The sequence below is a fragment of the Sapajus apella genome, unplaced genomic scaffold (genome assembly GCF_009761245.1).
Source record: "Sapajus apella isolate SASKATOON/1434 unplaced genomic scaffold, GSC_monkey_1.0 scaffold21, whole genome shotgun sequence".
Lineage (NCBI taxonomy): Eukaryota > Metazoa > Chordata > Mammalia > Primates > Cebidae > Sapajus > Sapajus apella.
In genome coordinates this window covers 2222345-2240155 of record NW_022436961.1, presented here as the reverse complement: position 1 = coordinate 2240155, position 17811 = coordinate 2222345, and the positions used below count along the sequence as shown (strand labels likewise).

The 17811-nt window shown below is 46.2% G+C and overlaps 1 protein-coding gene across 8 annotated transcripts in view; it reads right to left on the bottom strand.

Moving 5' to 3' along the window:
* ANK1 (ankyrin 1) overlaps positions 1-17811 on the bottom strand; it is a 243700-nt gene that overhangs the window by 144773 nt on the left and 81116 nt on the right. Inside the window, exon 1 of one of the 8 annotated variants that reach the window (XM_032288094.1) lies at positions 993-1131. The exons of the other annotated variants lie outside the window; for them this stretch is intronic. Coding sequence (XP_032143985.1) covers positions 993-1019 — 27 coding nt within the window. The 5' untranslated portion in view covers positions 1020-1131. Of the gene's footprint in view, positions 1-992; positions 1132-17811 lie in introns of those variants that run through there. 8 annotated transcript variants of the gene reach the window in all.

Here is a 17811-nt window from a genome sequence, read left to right as displayed (position 1 = left end):
GGAAGCCCATGCTTCCTCTACAGAGCCTCCCTCTCCTTAGGGGAAAACAAAAATCAACCAAGAAAGGCAAATTGTGCAGATGCCACTAGAAAGAAATTCCTGCTTAATATTGCTTCCCCTGCACCCAGCGACTTTTAGACAAGCAGAAGAGATGCTCTGCCGGCTACTAAACCAGAGTCCCTTTCATTTATTATCCTCTCAGCGTGTGGCCTGATGTCCCACTCTGGGCTCTGAACCCATCACCAAACTAAGAAGCAGCACAGGACACTGAGACACGGCGCAGGCCGGCCGCACTGCCAGGCAGAGATAGGACAGACCCTATCTACACAGCAAGAACGAGAAGGCTGGGGCGACCTCGCTAAGGCGCCATTATCACTTGAAAACTATCCCCCCATGAGACCCTATCTCCCAGGGCCACGCTGCGGCTCTTTCCCTTCCTTCCTAGCCGCCTTTCCCTCCATGAGTTAACAGCATAAATCCAAAGCACCGAGCAGGTGTGATCACGGGATCACCGGCCTCCGTGGCTCTTGGAGAAAACAAGCCAAAGGCCCCTTCCAAATGACGGTGACAGCCCCTAGCCGGGCCTCCCGTCCCGCAGTCCGTAAGGACACACCCACGAAACGCAGTTTAGCAGACTCAAAGGAAAGCTTCTGGGATCTCCATAGATTTGGAGGATAACTCAAAAACCATCCCTCCCCTGCGCTGTTGCTGACAGCACGTAATTCAGAGACCCAGGTAGTTGGAACCCAATTTGACAGCAAATTTCTGGAGCTAAAAAATATGAACTGGCTTCATTCAGATTGTAGGGCAGAGGCCACCTGCTCCCTTCAGCCACAGGGCCGACGTGCCGCTATGCTAAGGCAGGGAGCCCGTGGGGGGCGGTGCAAAGCTGCCCGTGTCCGTGGGCTGCCCAGTGGCGCGGCCTGAGTGCCCCCCACGACAACCCCTACCGCCCCCGCACCCCGTCGCCCCACCAGCCGCCCAGTACTCACTTTGCAGAAGCCCATCGGCCAGGGCATGCTGGTCCCTCAGCAGGGGCCTGCTGAGGGGCTGTCGGGGCTTGAGGAGGAGCAGCTAGGGCTGCCCGACGCACCGCAGCCTCTGCCGGGCCTGGGACCTGCGGGCCGGTCCCCCGAAGGCCTTATCGGCCCCAGAGGCGCGAGCTATCTGGCGGGCGCTCCCGGCACGCGCGGGCGGAGGGGCGGCACCCGCCTGGGGACAGCAGATTACATGAGCACCTCCTCCCCCAACCCCAGGCGGCCCCGCTCCCCAGCCGTCGGCTGGCGCGGACCCCTGGGTGCCCCGGGGTGTCCGGAGCAGCAGGGGAGAGCTGAGCCAGGGCGCACGCCCCGTCGGGGCTGCGGGTGTGGAGCCGAGGAGTCCTCCGTGCTGGGCCCCCGGGGAGGCTGGAGCCCTCCAAGGCCGGGAGCCTCCCGGAGCGGAGCGCGCCGCCCTGCAGCCCTGGGCCCTCTGTTTTTCGCGTCCTTTCACTAGGGTCCATGCTGGTTAGTGGCCGATTTGCAGGGAATCTGGGCACAATCTTAATAACACCAGGGCCAAAAATAACAATGTTCCTGGGAACCAGAGGTGAGTCATCACAAACAGCGGCCAGGAGGGCGGGGGTCCCAGGCCGTCCCGCGGCTGCCAGAAGGTCGGGGCTGCCCGCGAACCAGGCTGCCATTCCAGGCCAAGCTCTTCCAAGCCTGGCCTAGGAAGCCGTCCTTTGCAACATCTGCCCGTCCAACAATGGGATGAGGTTTCACCTGCCCAGTGTGGCTTTATCGGTGAGAACACCACGCCCTGGAATGGCAGTTGGTATGTGGCAGAGAGAACAGGTGACCCCGAGGAGCTGAGCTGCGGGGCTAGGGGCTGGGGGTGGTGCCATTAGGTGGGGGCTGGCTCTCTCCATGGTTTCCTCTCTAGGGTGGTCAGTCCTCCCTGAGAAGGGTCTCTCCAGCCCTCCTCACTTCAGGCTTGGCCTCCTGCTGGTCCAGGTCCCCTGACAAGGCTGCCATCTGGCTTTAGAGCTTTCCTGCAGCACCAAACTGTCATGAGGGCACTGCTGCTGCGGAAAGATGCCACTGAGATCGGCTTCATGAGCGTCTGTTTTCCACATCGGCTGGAGCACACCCCACAGGGGCTGGGCCATCTCCCCCGGGACTGCTGCCTGACGGCGTTCTGGGCCACATGTGGACTAGAAGGAACCGCCATGGCCACCACAGCACAGTCCCTAAGCAGGAGCCTTTGAAGCTCTTGGACTCAAAACAATGGTTTTTTTTGGGGAGCCAGAAAGTTAAAAAATGTAAAAGAAGCAGGTCGTTAGACATGACTTCAGACAGCCTCACTGCAGGACAGATGGTCTCACTTGCTACACACACTGGGCCAGGCTCATGAGGGGACAGCATGGCGTGCACCCCACTCAGGGGCAAGAATGAGGCCGAAATAGACTCCAAACATAGCAAGGGCTCAGTAAGGGCTTCTGGAACGAACCCGTGGTTGTCACCAGCACGAGTGATGAAAGCAAGAAGCCGTTTCACCATCCAGGGAAGAGGAGGAACAATATTTTTCTCTTTGGAGTTCCCAGACTCTGAAGAGAAAACACCAGCCTACCAACACAGAGTGTCCCCTGACATAGGAAACGCCCTGTAAGTAGTGAGTTTAATTCCAAGCATCAGATCCTGCTCCTTCCCTGTGCGGTGCTTCCGGTGGCAACACAGTGCCTCTGCGGTCCCACAGGCCTGAGATGGGCGAGCACGGTCTCTCTGGGAACCTGGTGACTTCAGAATTTAACCCCAGAACCAGCTCCCCCCAGCCCCCGCCCCGGCAACCTAAGGCTGTTCTCCAGCAGATAACATGAAGTGGAGGAAAAGGCCAGGCATGCTCAGGGGCAAACCAACCCCCAGGTGAAAGGGAGCTGAGCTGGTTACTCACGCAGCTTGGTTTTGGGGAGCGGGCTGACAATGTGCTTGAGACCCCCAAACTCACTCCCAGCAGCAGCTCCCCCCATGGTAAGAAGCTAAGGACAGGCATATCATGGACTGTGAATCGGAGTGACATTTGTCCCTCCCTTCATCAACAGACCGCCCCAAGGGCTCCCCAAGTTCTCTGCCATAGAATATCTTATCTCCCCCCAGGCTTTGAAAGGGGGCCACAAAAGCTGTCCCCACGCTGGAAGTGCAGGGCCAGGCCTTTCAGGTTTTGCTCCCGGATTATGAGAACACCTTGAAAATTCAGTCCTCCCCTCCACTTCCCCAGAACCCTTCACAAGCCCCACCCTTTGTTTAACAAACATATACATAGTGCTTTCCTGGTACCAGACACTGCTTTGAGCACTTGACAAAACATTAAGTCATAGGTATAAAGCTTATAATTACTCTGTAATTCACTGTCGTCAGATCCAGTCATTGGCGAAGAAACGGAGGCCTGGGGGGATGAAGAGAGCTACTCAAGAAGACATGGCACCAGCTTTCTACCCAGGCCACTTGGATCTAGGGTCTGGAGGCCATGTGCACCATTTTGCATTAGATTAACACTTAAATTCAGTTCACAGTTAGCCAATACACGTTCCCCATCTATATCTATACCCATCTGGAAGGCATCAAGAAAGATAGTGTTGTATGCCCATGACCCAGCTAACAAAGACGCTCTGGGCTCCAATGCCCCAATTTTTCATGGGATTCCATCTACCTCACGCCCTGCTCCCCACAGAGGTAAATATCCTGAATTTTGTGTTTATCACCCCTTGCTTCTCTCTATAATTTTTAAACAAAGTCTTGTTTGGTTTAGCCATGTTTTCTGACTGAATAAATAGAATTATGCTGTGTGGCTTCTTCTGCTATTTGCATTTTTGATGCAACATGATATTTCTGAAATTCATCCAGGAGTCATTTAATCCTTTTCACTGCTGTGTTATATTCCATTGTAGGCAAATAGTACACAGTACTTATTTATTTTCGAGATGGGATCTCACTCTGTCGCCCAGGTTTGGAGTCGAGTGATCCTATCGTGATTCACCGCAGCCTTGAATTCTGGGCTCAAGTGATCCTCCTGTCTCAGCCTCCTGAGTTGCTGGGACCACAAATATTTATCCATTTTACTGCTAATGAAATTTCAGCTGTTTTCAACTTTTTCCTATTGAAACGTTATTGCTATGAACATTCTTATAAAAGCTTCCCAGCGCATGTATGAAAGATCTTTCTAGTGTGTATGCTAGCAGGAGAATTACTGACTTGTGTCATATGTATATCTTCAATCTTATTGGATAACACTGACTTGTTTTTGAAACTGGCTCTTCCAATTTACACTGTCAATGGCAGGCCTATGTGGTTGCCCTGCAAGTTCAACACCATTTGGTATTGTCAGACTTTAACAGTTTTGTCAATCTGGTTGGCATAAAATGGCACGGCGTGGTGCTTTTTATTTGCATTTCCATGATTACTAATGAGGTTGAGCATATTTTCACGTGTTTATGGGCCATTCACTTTTCCTTTTCTATGAAATTACTATTCAAGCCCTTTGCCCATTTTTCTGTTATGTTGTTTGTCTTTTTCTTATTGAGGTGGAGGAGTTCACTGCAGTCTGAATACGAATCATTTTTCAGTTATGTGCATTGAACATATCTTCTACCAGCGTGTGGTTCTTTCCACTTTTGAAAATGGCATCTTTTGATGGGCCAATGTCAATTTTCTGTGTCAAATATACAATCATTTTCTTCACGGTTTGTGTTTCTTTTGTCTTGTTTAAGAAGTACACTTCTACCCTGAGCTTATACAATTTTTTTCTGTATTATATTTATTTTATTGTCTTTTCTTTTCTTTTTCTTTTTTTGAGATAGAGTGTTGCTCTGTTGACCAGGCTGGAGTGTGGTGACACCATCTCAGCTCACTGCAACCTCCACCTCCTAGGTTCAAGCGATTCTCCTGCCTCAGCCTCCTGAGTAGCTGGGACTGCAGGCGTGTGCCACCATGCCTGGCTTATTTTTGCATTTTTAGTAGAGACGGGATTTCACCATGTTGGTCAGGCTGGTTTCGAACTCCTGATCTCAAGTGATCCACCTGCCTAGGCCTCCCAAAGTGCTGGGATTACAGGCGTGAGCCACCACACCCAGCCTATCGTTTTACTTGTCCTATTTAGATCTTTAAATCCACTTGACTTATTTTGTGTATGTGAGTTGAGATCCGATTTTTACCATGTGGATGATGAAATATCCCTGCACCAGTTATTGAATAGCCCATCCTCTCCCACGAAACTGCAGTGTCATGTTCGTCGTATGTTAAGTCTACATGTGCACGAGTCTGTTGGAGAGGGGGACTCTCTCCTATGATCCACTGGCCTCTAAGTCTATCTCAGTACCGACGCCATACTGTCCTCATTGCTACTACAACTAATAATACGTTTTATAGTAAGCTTTAATATTGTTTGTAATAAGTCTTCATATTGGTGAGAAAGCAACCTTGCTTCATTCCTCTAGAAAAGCATCCAGGTGGCCGGGCACAGTGGCCTGTCATCCCAGCACTCTGGGAGGCCGATACTTGAGCCCAGGAGTTCAAGATCAGCCTGGGCAACATGACGAAACCCCATCTCTACTAAAAATAGAAAACAGTAGCTGGGCGTGGCGGCTCACGGCTGTAGACTTGGGAGGCTGAGGTGGGAGCATCACCTGAGTCCAGGAAGTCGTTGAGGCTACAGTGAGCGATGATCACACCACAGCACTCCAGCCTGGGTAACAAGAATGAGATCCTATCTCAAAAAAAAAAAAAAAAATGAAGAAATAAACGGGGGAGTGAGAGTGAAAAAAAAAAGCATCAGAGCTTCTCTTGGTCCTTTACCCTCGTTTGATTATATTTTATTGGGTTGTTACACTCTGTAGATATATGAACTTTTGTATCGTGAGTCTGTAGCCAGAAATCTGGTTGAGCTCTTTCATGATGTCTAATAGTCTGTTCCTGGCTGGTCCGAGTGCAGTGATGTTTACAACTAATTGGTCACAGTCACCTACAGATGAATTTGCTCCTTCTCCATTCCCACTGCTTCACTTGACTAGCCTTCAAAAAAACTGACTGTGATTCTCTTTGATTTTTCTCTGTAGACAGTTACTATTCATGCATCAGGACTTTTTGTTCTCTTCTTTTACAGTTTTTGTACCCTTTCTTTGCTTTTCTTGCTCTATTACCTTGGGTAAGATATCCAGTATATTGTCAAATGGAAACTGATAGTCTATTTATCTAGTTGCTAACTTAAACGCAGCTGCTTTTAAAGTTTTACCATTGAGTATAATATTTAGGTACGATTTTTGTGGATATCTTTTTATTAGTTACGGAAGTTAGCTTACAGTCTTAGTTTATTAAAGTTTTTAATCATGAATGAATGTTGAAATCCAAAAATTTTTTCTCCTTTTTATGAAGGTGGTACATTGCATTAATAGATTTTTCTAATGCTAAACTATCCTTCCATTTCTGGGTTAAACCCTTCATGGTCATAATGAATTACTTGTAATATGTGGAATTTTCTATAGGATTTTTGCACCTATATATTCATCAGTTATATTGGTTATTTTAATTTGCTACTGCTGCATAACAAATTAGCCCCCAATTTTGCTGATTTAAAATACATACATTTTGTATTTCACTTTCTGTGGGTCGGGAATTCAGGCGCAGCTCATCTGGGTGGTTCTGGCTTAGTGTCTCTCAAGAAGTTGCTGCCAAGATGTCAGCTGGGGATACAGTCATCTGAAGGCCCAACTGGGGCTGGCGATTCATTTCCAAGATCCTCAGATGGCTGTTGGCAGAAGCTCTCAGCTCCTCACCACATGGACCTCCCATAGGGCTGCCAAGCATCCTCTTATACTGCAGCTGGCTTCTCCCAGAGTGACCCAAGAGAGAAGGCAGAAGCCACGGGGCTTTCATGTCCTAGTCTAGACATCACATATCATCACTCCTGCCACATTCTATTTGCTAGAAGCAAATCACTAAACCAGCCCACCCTCAATGGCAGGGGAATTGTCAAAGGGAAGTATATCAAAGAATGTGTACACATTTAAAACCCCCCACATTGCCCTGTCATTTTCTTTTCCTATATTGTCTTCAGTCTCAGTGTTATGCCATACTAAACTCAGAAAGTAAGTTGGCTGGTTTTTCTCCTTGTCTGTGAGAGAGACTAATGAATTGCCTGCAAAATAATCTGGTCTTGGCCGGGCGCGGTGGCTCAAGCCTGTAATCCCAGCACTTTGGGAGGCCGAGGCGGGTGGATCACAAGGTCAAGAGATCGAGACCATCCTGGTCAACATGGTGAAACCCCGTCTCTACTAAAAATACAAAAAATCAGCTGGGCACGGTGGCGCATGCCTATAATCCCAGCTACTCAGGAGGCTGAGGCAGGAGAATTGCCTGAACCCAGGACGCGGAGGTCGCGGTGAGCCGAGATTGCGCCATTGCACTCCAGCCTGGGTAACAAGGGTGAAACTCCGTCTCAAAAAAAAAAAATAATAATAATAATAATGATAATAATAATCTGGTCTTTTCCAATGAGAGGATAACTATGGGAGGGAGATTACTGATTTACTTTACTTCATGTTAAATGTTTGCTCAGGCTACGAGTTTAAGAGATCAATATTTTTAGAACATATTCCAGACTCTGAAAACTTGACTCTCATTCACTTAAACCTTACACATCTCCATCTGCTCAGCACCGGCTTAGAGTGCTGTGAAATTCCTACATTCAGGCAAAACATGATGCAAACAGAAAAGTGACCTCACTCATTTTAAAAAGTCAGTATGAAGAGTAGGGGAACTAAAAAGTTAAGGAGGTTACACAACAGATGCTTAGTTAGTTAAAAAAAAATTCAAGACCAAACTCCCAGTCATTCCGGTAAACTTAGAATAGTGTCGAATGGAACTCGACCTTTTTGATCTCAGGGCTGCTTTACAGTAAACAAATTAAGGACCCCATAGAGCTCTGTGTGTGTGTGTGTGTGTGTGTGTGTGTGTCTGTGTGTGTGTGTGTGTGTGGTGTGTGGTGTGTGTGGGGTGTGTGCGTGTGTGTGTGGTGTGTGGTGTGTGTGGGGGGTGTGTGTGTGTGTGTGTGTGTCATAGAGCTCTTTCTCTCTCTCCTCTCTCTCTCTCTCTCTTCGTTCTTTTTCTCTCTCTCAATCTCAGATTCTTGCTCTGTCACCCAGGTAGGAGGCGCATTGTCACAATCTCAGCTCGCTACGGTCTTGAACTCCTGAGCTCAAGTAATCCTCTTATCTCAGCCTCCCAAGTAGCTGGGACTACAGGCTTGTGCCACTGTGCCCGGCTAATTTTTTAAATTTATTTTTTGTAGAAACAGAAGCTCACAATGTTGCCCAGACTAGTCTTGAACTCCGGGGCTCAAGCAATCCTCCCGATTCAGCCTGCCCAAGTGCTGAGATTACAAGCATGAGCCACTGCACCCAGCCCCATAGAGTTGTATCTAGCAATATTTACTATATCAGAAATTAAAACTGAGAGTTTCTAAAACTATGTATATATTAATTCATTTGAACATAGCATAATGAACCAATTTCACATTAACATAGGCAACATATTTTTCTGAAAAATAACTATATTTTCCAAAACAAAACAAAACAAAATCAGTGCAAAGAGGGTCACTGCTTTCCATTTTTGCAAATCTGTTTAATGTCTGGCTGAAGAAAAAACAGATACGTCCCCATATTGCCATCTACATCACCGTGGTGGAGTATGTTGTGCCGGGTGAAGTTTACGAAGATCTGGCTTCACCTGCATATGTTGTTGCGAGAAGGAGGAGTATTTTAATAGCCTTTTCAGTTAATTGTGAAATCCTTGTACACTACATAACAACTCAACAAGTGGCAATTTCTTAAAGGTTGGTTACAGTGTGGAATCACAAAGAATACTAATGAGCTTTTCATGTCCTTTACACTTACAAGAGAGGGAGAGTGAAAGTTGCCATATTATGAAGAATTTTGACCCTAGAACCCCTTGAAATGGTCTTTGGGGAGCTCCCTGGGTCCCCAGACTACACTTTGAAACTGCAAGCTCAGGCACGCAAATATACCTCCTTGACATTAAGCTATTTTTTAAAATCACAGAACCGGAGTATCATAGACTGGACAAGAACTCAGAGAGTGACCGCGCCTGTGTCCTCATTTTGAGAATGAAATGGCAGCCCAGGGAGATAACATGATTTGTCCAGGATCTTTGCAGAGCAGAGTTCATGCATCCCCTGTTCTTTCCACTATTGTGTATAAAAAGGAGCAAGATAAAGGAAAAAAAAAGAGCGAAAGACAATATAAAAGCAGCACAGGCTAGGTGCAGTGGTTCAATCCCAGCACTTTCAGAGGCCGAGGAGGGAAGATCATTTGAGGTCATGAGTTCAAGACCAGCCTGGGCAACATGGTGAAACCCCATCTCTACTAAAAATACAAAAATTACCTGGGTGTGATGGTTATGATGGCACCACTGCACTGTAACCAACCTGTAAGAAATTGCACTCCAGCCTCCACAACAGAGCTAGACTCTGTCTCAAAAGAAAAAAAGCAACACAATGTTGTAAGAGAGCAGATTGTGACAAACTCCGCTCTTGATGGTTTCCCATGATGATCATCCAGTTTACAGATGTCTCCGGCCCATCCTGTCCTCGGAAGTCCCTGGTTATGCCTGCGTTGGACCCTGCTCTTGCTGCTAACAGTTTTACCATTCATAGATGTGAGAAAAAGAAAGGAAAAAACAAACCCATATAACTATACTTCTTCTCCTTATAAGAGGAGGGATGGAAGAATTAGTTACTTCACAATCATGCTAATAATTAACATTTATTAAGCACTTACTATGTTCTCATTCATTCATTTGTTCATCATTCATTTATTCACTCATCTGCCTTTCTTGTAATATTTGCCAAGCACCTATTTGCCAAGCCAGCCATAGTACTAGGTATGCAATGGGTAAAGAAAGCAGATGCGGTCTAGAGTTTTGCATTGTTATTCACTCATGACTCCAGCAATCTGATGGGACAGGCACTGTGATAATCCCCACGTTACTGATCAAACGACCGAGGCAGGAAATGTGCTTACCAAGGTCACAGGACCAGTGAGAAATGGAGACTTCAATCCAAGTCTCGCGTTCAGGTGGTTTCCCTTAACCACGACGCTATATTGCCTCGCAGATGAGACTCTAACGGGGCTTTGAGTCACTCCTAGTTTATTTATGTTAATTTATACCCCCTTCAAGTTCAGCATGGAAAATAGAGAGTCCGTACTGCCTGTCTGTCATGGCCCTTTCACCTACTTTCTGTGAATAGCTAGCCCAACGTTGCAACTTGTATCTGCGAGCAGGACTATCTCTAGGAAGTGACAGGAAATGGTGTTGCAGAGGGGTGGTGTCTTGGATGGATCTTGCGGTGCTGATGGTGGCAGTGGTCATGATGAAGAGGATGCTGATGAGGCTGGGCAGTATCACATAAAATCTCTGATCCCCTCTAAGAGGTCCTGAGATAATATTTGAAATCTTAGAGCACTGACTTCTTCTCTCTTGTTTTTAAATCTGAGAGTAAAATACTAGCGTTCAAACGACCCTAGCTGAAGAAAGCCAGATTATGTCTCCAAACTTCCCTCTCTCTAAGCGTCTACAAGGGGGAGCCGAAGAAGGGAGTGGGAAGGAGGACTGGGTTTCTCTCTACCAAGAGGAGGAAGAGGAAAGACAGAGGAGAGGAAGGGGGAGAGAAGAAGGGGAAAGAAAGAGGACAGGAGAGAAGAAGAGGGGGAGGAGGAGGAGGTAGAGGAGATCATGATGAAAGAGGAAAAGGAAGAGAAGGATTCCTTCTGGGGACCGTGCCTGGCCAGCCCCAAGGTCAGCAGCCCTCCGCTCTAAGGCCAGACCCAGAAAGGGTCTTCTCTGGAGAGCATGCCAGGGCCTGGGACACCCCACCTCCTCTATGAGTGTAGCTCCCATGGCTACCTGCTGCACCAACTCGGACAGCTCTGGCCCACCACTGCAGGCCCACCACTGCAGGCCCACCACTGCAGACCCACCAGGCAACTTCTGATCCCACCCAAGCTCCCACGGGGTTGTTTCAATTCCAGAGTAACTTTTCCTGACAGCTCGTTGTCTAGAGAAAAGCACTGGAGTCAGATGGTCTCAGTCCTGGGTGAGCCTTTGTAACTTAGGCCATGGAACCTGGGACATGCCACTTACCCATTGTAAATAAGGCGTGGTGGCTCATGCCTGTAATCCCAGCACTTTGGGAGGTCAAAGAGGATGGATCACTTGAGGTCAGGAGTTCAAGACCAGCCTGATCAACATAGTGAAACCCCGTCTCTATTAAAAATACAAAAATCAGCCGGGCATGGTGACAGGTGCCTGTAATCCCAGCTACTGGGGAGACTGAGGCAGAATAATTGAGTGAACCCAGGAGGCAGAGGTTGCAGTGAGACAATATCACACCCACTGCACTCCAGCCTGGGTGACAGAGCGAGACTCTGTCTCAAAAAATAATAATAATAAATAAAAATAAAAACAAGAATGTTTGCTGTTTCATTTAACCCACCCCCTACTGCTGCACATAGGTACTTCCTAATTATTTTTGCTAACTTAAACAATGTTACAGTTAAGATTTTTTGCTCTTGAATGTGACTATTTCCTTAATATCTTTCACAGATAATTTTCTAGACTGGCTAAAGTCAAAGTTTATGAACATTTCTGAGGCCTTAGTGGGCACTGTAGATTTTCCAACCAGAAAATGAGTGTTTTCCTGCACCTTGCTGGCAATGGGTATCTGTTATTATTATTTTTCAACTTTCTGCTATAGGATTATCATCTCCACTGGTCACCAAGCTGCATGACTGCCCTGTAAGTCTTGGTCTTGCCTGTGGATGGCCAGGCCCAGGTGACCACACAAATGTGGTCTGTCCAGGGCTCACAGTCCCAGGTGACTCTCAACTGGGGAGTTGTTCTTCATCCCCACTTTGATCTCTTGCCTTACGGTTCTTTTTGTACATGTTACTGAATTCAGTGCATGACCACCTTACACATGCTGGCTTAGCCAAGATTTATTTAGCTAATTATCCCAATCCTTTGAGGATCCGAAAAACAAACACGACATCCACACCAAATACGCAGCGATGTGAAAACTTCCAAGCCAGCAGGAGGTTTCCATCTTACAATCATTATAGAAACAATGTAGAGCAATTAGCAAATGCGTCAACACGCACTGTGCTGTGTGATACTCAAAACCATCCTGGAGTTTCAATTATCGTTAAAAATTGTTATTGTGCCGTTTTACAAAGGAAGGAATTGGGGCTGGGCATGGTGGCTCACGCCTGTCATCCCAGCTACTTTGGGAGCCAAGGTAGGAGGATCACTTTAGCCCAGAAGTTCAAGACTGGCCTGGGCAACATAGCAAGACCCCACCTCTACAAAAAAATTGTAAAATTAGCCAGGCATGGGGGCACATCCCTGTAGCCCCAACTACTCAAGAGGCTGAGGCAGGAAGACCACTTAAGCCCAGGAGATCAGGCTGTAGTGAGCTATGATTATGCCACTACACTTCAACTTGGGTGACAGAGACCCCAACTCCAAAAAATAAAAAATAAAAATAGGGAAGAATTGAAAGTCAGAACATCAAACTGCACTGCCCGTGATCCTATAGCTAATTACTGACTGAGGCTGGAATCCATTCTTCTGACTAAACCTTAGACGCTCTGCCTCTCCTACTCTGTGAAAATAATCAGGCCTGTTGTCTGAGGTTGACTGATGGCTGGTGCTCCCCCACTATTGTGTTACCTGAGACACGGGGGTCCACAAACGTTGGGAGAGCGTGTTATATGCAGGCCGGGGGGGGGGGGGTGGAGGTGAGAGAGAGATTGAAAGAGAATTTAGCTTCAGGTTCCCCTAAATTCCATCTTTAGCCCTGATCTGCTGATTATAAATTTTAAAATGTTAAACATCTGCTGAAGGGTCATTCTCCAACCTGAAGGGCATTTAGATACCAAATGCTTCCATTTCTGCTCTCAGCTCTGGACAAGGTCTGCCTGATTATTCACAGCCTGGCATTTCCTAAATCCAGGTGGCGCTGGGGGAAGAAGGTCCCTCAGACTGACAAATGCTGAATGTGCACAAATTAGCTGAAGAATCAGCGAGTCTGCGGTTTCCTGTCAGGAGGTATAAAGGTTGGAGGCTATTTTTTGTTTCCCCCTAAAAAAGGGAAAGCTCAGGCAATGGCCACTCCAGCTTGTTTCCCACACCCCTCAGGCCATGGATCTGACTCCCCAGAAGGAACGTGTTTCCATGGTGAAGCCATCGGTGGCCCCTCTGCTGAAGCTGGCCTGAAGCCGTGCAAAGACTCTTTAGTGGCTGGCAAACCCACTGTCTGTAAGCAGTGGCTGTGGGTCCACTGGGCCACATGGGAGCAGAGCACCTCTGAGTCATCTAGGGTGGAGCCCCTCTTCTGGCGTCCCTGACAGGGAGCTGCGCCACCTCCACGTGGTCTTCCAGAGCAACGTGCCACCCAAGCATAACAGCCCGATGGATTTATCTTGTCCGCTGCCCAGAAAGCCAAATGCACCGAGAACAGGCACTGCCCAAAGAAAGGGCCTCATGAGCTCGGAGAAACTTCTCACACCTGTCTCCCCGGGATTCAAAGGCCATGTGTTTTAAAGGTACTTTGGCAGGCAGGGGGCTGGGAAATGGAAACAAGGGATGACGTCAAAGAGGTGTCTAAAACCATCTTCACCAGGTGCCTCTGTTCCCCGGTGCGTGTCTCAGGACCAGGTGGCGGCTCTTGGTCTGCGGAAATGCTAAATCTAAAAAATAGCTCAAAAGCCCATTCTTTCAGTTTCACAGTAATGATGTTATCTCTAGGGACAGTCGGAGAAGTTATAAATCTTGCCTACCCTGGTTACATGACTCTGGGCAGTCAGCACACAATTTACAGAAAAACAAGCTAAGCGTGGCAGCTCATTGTTTAACTCCGCCTATCCGCTAGCAAAGCTCAAGCCCCACCATAATTCAAACCTTATTGAATGAATGCAGCTCAATCTCTGAGCAAGGGAGCGGGGTTTCCATTGTCCTTGCCTCAAAGTTTACCATAAATTCCTCTCATAGCTATCTTGACTTCCGTGCCAGAATAAGCAAAAAACAAAACAAGAAACAAGTTAGCCTGTGAGATTAAAGCAAGGTGGAGTCAGTCACGTTAGCTGCTTCTCATTACTTACAATCTTGCAAAGGCTGTTTCAGAAGACTCGGAAGTCCCTCGTCACATGGGAGCTGCCGTCACCACGTGACTCCCACCTTCTGGTCCTGCTTCTGCCCATCAGCACCTTTCCTAATAAACCCACCACCTTCCCCTCAGCCTTCATCCACACGGAGGACAGAGGACAGCACTGCCCTCCCGGGCTCAGCCTGCCCCCTCCAGGCTACAGGACAGTCCCTCCATCCGTCTTTGTGCTGCAGAGGCAAGGCCATCAGGCCTAGGGGACCTCCCAAACCTCAGGGTGTCCAATTGCACAGTGGGACTGACAAGTGTCCACCGCACAGGGCTGCTGTGAGGACGCCGTGAGGTCATGCCAGTGCAACGCTCAGCACAGTGCCCACAGGTGGTATGTGCTCAGTGCATGCAGCTACTGTTACTATGATTATGAATTTATCTGACTATACTTTTAGTTTGTCCATGTTTCCCAAGGTCTTTCAGCGGTGGTGATGACATGCCTGTATATGTCCTAACGCAAGACAGAGAGCAATGATGGCCTCCACTCATCTGCATACATTTAATGGTCCAGCTCTCTGAGAGTCAAATACAGCCGCTTGCTGCGTCTGCAGGCAACTGTAAACTGGAATGTTAATCAGTACACGGCCAGGGACAGGGCCCAGCAGCACATCACTAAAGCTCTCCCTTAGGGCTGATGCTAATTCATTAAGTAACCCACTTCATGTATAGTTGTTCCACAAGTTCCAAATCACTTCATTATTATCATCCAACCCAAATATCTTCACTTGCCTTCATTTTGTCTGCAGGGGAACAAAAATGGCTTCTCTCCACTGTCCTAGGTTCTTTGGCTGGGCTACAAATTAAGTTGACATAATACAGATGAACAGGAAGAAAGACATGATTACATACTATTTACACATGGGAGTCCCACAAAATATGAGACTCAAAGAAGGGTCGGATGTTTGAAGCTGATAGAGTGTCCTAAGCTGTAGAAAGGAAGAAGGGCCCGGGGCCTCCAGGAGGAGGCAGTGACCAGCCATGGAAGGTCAACGGGAGGAAATGCATGGCCAGCAAAGGCTGTCCTGCTACGCAAATAAAAAGTAAATATTGTCTAGAGGAACTAGATAAGTATCTTCCTGATAAAGACACTTTCATTAATGTAGGTTTCTTAGTAGATGTAGATTTCTTTTACAAAAGGACAGCTTCTTACAGCTACTCTTGCATCTGTAGTTTCTTCAAGTAACCAGCATGAAACATGCCACAGAAGAGCAGTCCCAACCTTTTTGGCACCAGGGACCAGTTTTGTGGAAGACAACATTTCCATGGGCCGGAGGCGGGGGGATGGTTTCAGGATAAATTGTTCCATCTCAGACCATCAGACATTAGTTAGATTCTCGTAAGGAGTGCACAAGCTAGATCCGTCTCATGCACAGTTCACAATAGGGCTCACGCTCCTGTGAGAATCTGATGTACTCGCTGCTCTGACAGGAGGCGGACGGAGCTCAGGCAGCAATGCTTGTTCGCTCACCGCTCACCTCCTGCTGTGCGGCCCGGGTCCTCACAGGTCCCAGACAAGGCTGAAACTTTCCCAAGAAGTTTTACAGTCCAGAAACTGAGTTGGTAGAATGTCCAATAGCCCACGAAAGAGGCACTTCTATGGCAACGAAAGAAGAATGTAAGTTAATGACTGGAGCAGAGAATAAGCCGAATTTCTGCGTCTGAAGGACAGTCAGTTGAGAAAATGACTAGATTGTAGGTTAGAAGCATCTTTTCACTTTGAATGTCTCTGGTGATCTAAGTGGCCCATAGGGCAATAGGCACAAAGGTTATCCATACACAAGATATTATGGTGATTTCTCCAAAGTTCATATAAGGTCATCTGGCTTCAGCTTGCAGGGCTTCCAGAAAAGAGCAGTTTTTGTTTTTAGTGATTCCAAGTCAGAAAGGTGGGAGAAATTCTGAAATATTAGCTTGTAGAGTCATAGCCAGATATTAAGGGAATTCAGGTTCCGGTCCAGTTTAGAGGTAGATAAAAATCTCAAACAACATACAGGCCAGAATATAATAACAGGTACATTATAGTTTCTATTGAAACACGGATTTTCTCTCTACAGTCACCCCCAATTTTACCAAAGACAATTACAGTAAGACTAATATATTTGCAAATGAACTGTAGTCTCTTTAAACTTGGCCTGAGTATTTACAAAAGTACAGCAAGAATAGTGATAGATCCTATAAGCTCTTTTAAGTCTGTTTTGCTGGAGCTGTTAATAAGGAATCTCAGAATGGACTTTTAAAATCCTATTAAGGCTAGGAAGCCAAGCAAAGGACTCACCATCAAACTTTGTCTGTAATATCTGTAGATTGCGGTGAATTCCTCCCCTTTCGAAATCCCTAAAATATCCTGAGGTTTCTAGGCCTGCCAAGTGACATTCCTTACCCATCTTTAACATAACCATATGGACCATGCACTCAAGGTACCACAACAGTTGTTTGTTTTTCCAAGGGCTTCATTAACCCCATAAAGTCAACCTTGGTTACTTAAAGTTGTCTGGCACATTATAAAATGTGACATTCCAATCAAAGCCTTGGTGACATCATCAGTGTTTCCTATTGTGTCCTGTTACAAGAATAGATTCTTATTAAACTTATGCAAATAACTGTATTGCCATCTTTTAAAAAATTCACAGATAGTGTTGGAATTCTGGAGGGAGCAGATAAGGAGAAAAAGTAAATGTTTCCATTTTTGTTCACAAAACTATACCAAATTGCTGTAAGCTATAAGCAGCTTTTTAAAAAAGTTTTCTTAGCTCTGGAAAAGAAAATATTTAAAGAGCCAGCAACGTTTCAAACAAAAAGTTATTTAAAAAGCATCCTCCTGGGCTCATTCAGTTGCATGTAATTCGTTCTTATTCTGCTTGATGTTATTAGCAGTTTCAAGAATCTGTCAGTTTCCTTATCAGAGTTCTGGAGATTACTATGCAGTCTGCTGGTATGATCTTAAAGTTATCAGAAACCTGTATTCCAAAGTATTTGTCAGAGTGTTTTCTATGAACCTCCTTAAAGAAGCTTTTAGAGAATTAAAGTAAAACAATAAATGGATGACAAAGACTTAAATGGCCATGGTTAAAGATCGGATGACAGTTCATTATCATAATGATGCACCTGAGAAGCAACTTTTTATTTATATTATATTTTTATTTTTTTTTAATTTATTTTGCTATTTATTTTTATCATTCATTTTATTGCCATGGCAAACAACATCTTAAAATAATAACCAGAATCATGACTGATTTATCAGAGCTTAGCAGATTTCTAGGAGTTGCATGCAGTGGTATATACCCACATAACTCAAAGAAGGTTAAACATCGTTTCCTACTTGACAATACTTTCCATGCAAATGTAACATAAAATAAGCCTAAATAGCTTAATAGGCATGCTTTACAAGAAGAGAGAACAATTTTCTTTTGAAAAGTTCCAGGGGCCCATATGAAAAATTCCAGTTATTTCAAGGTCAAAAGGATATGGCTTCGAATTTAATTTTAGAAACTGCCAATACCGAAAGGTTTAAACACTTGATTAAACAGAATCACGGGTTATTATGAAGTAAAA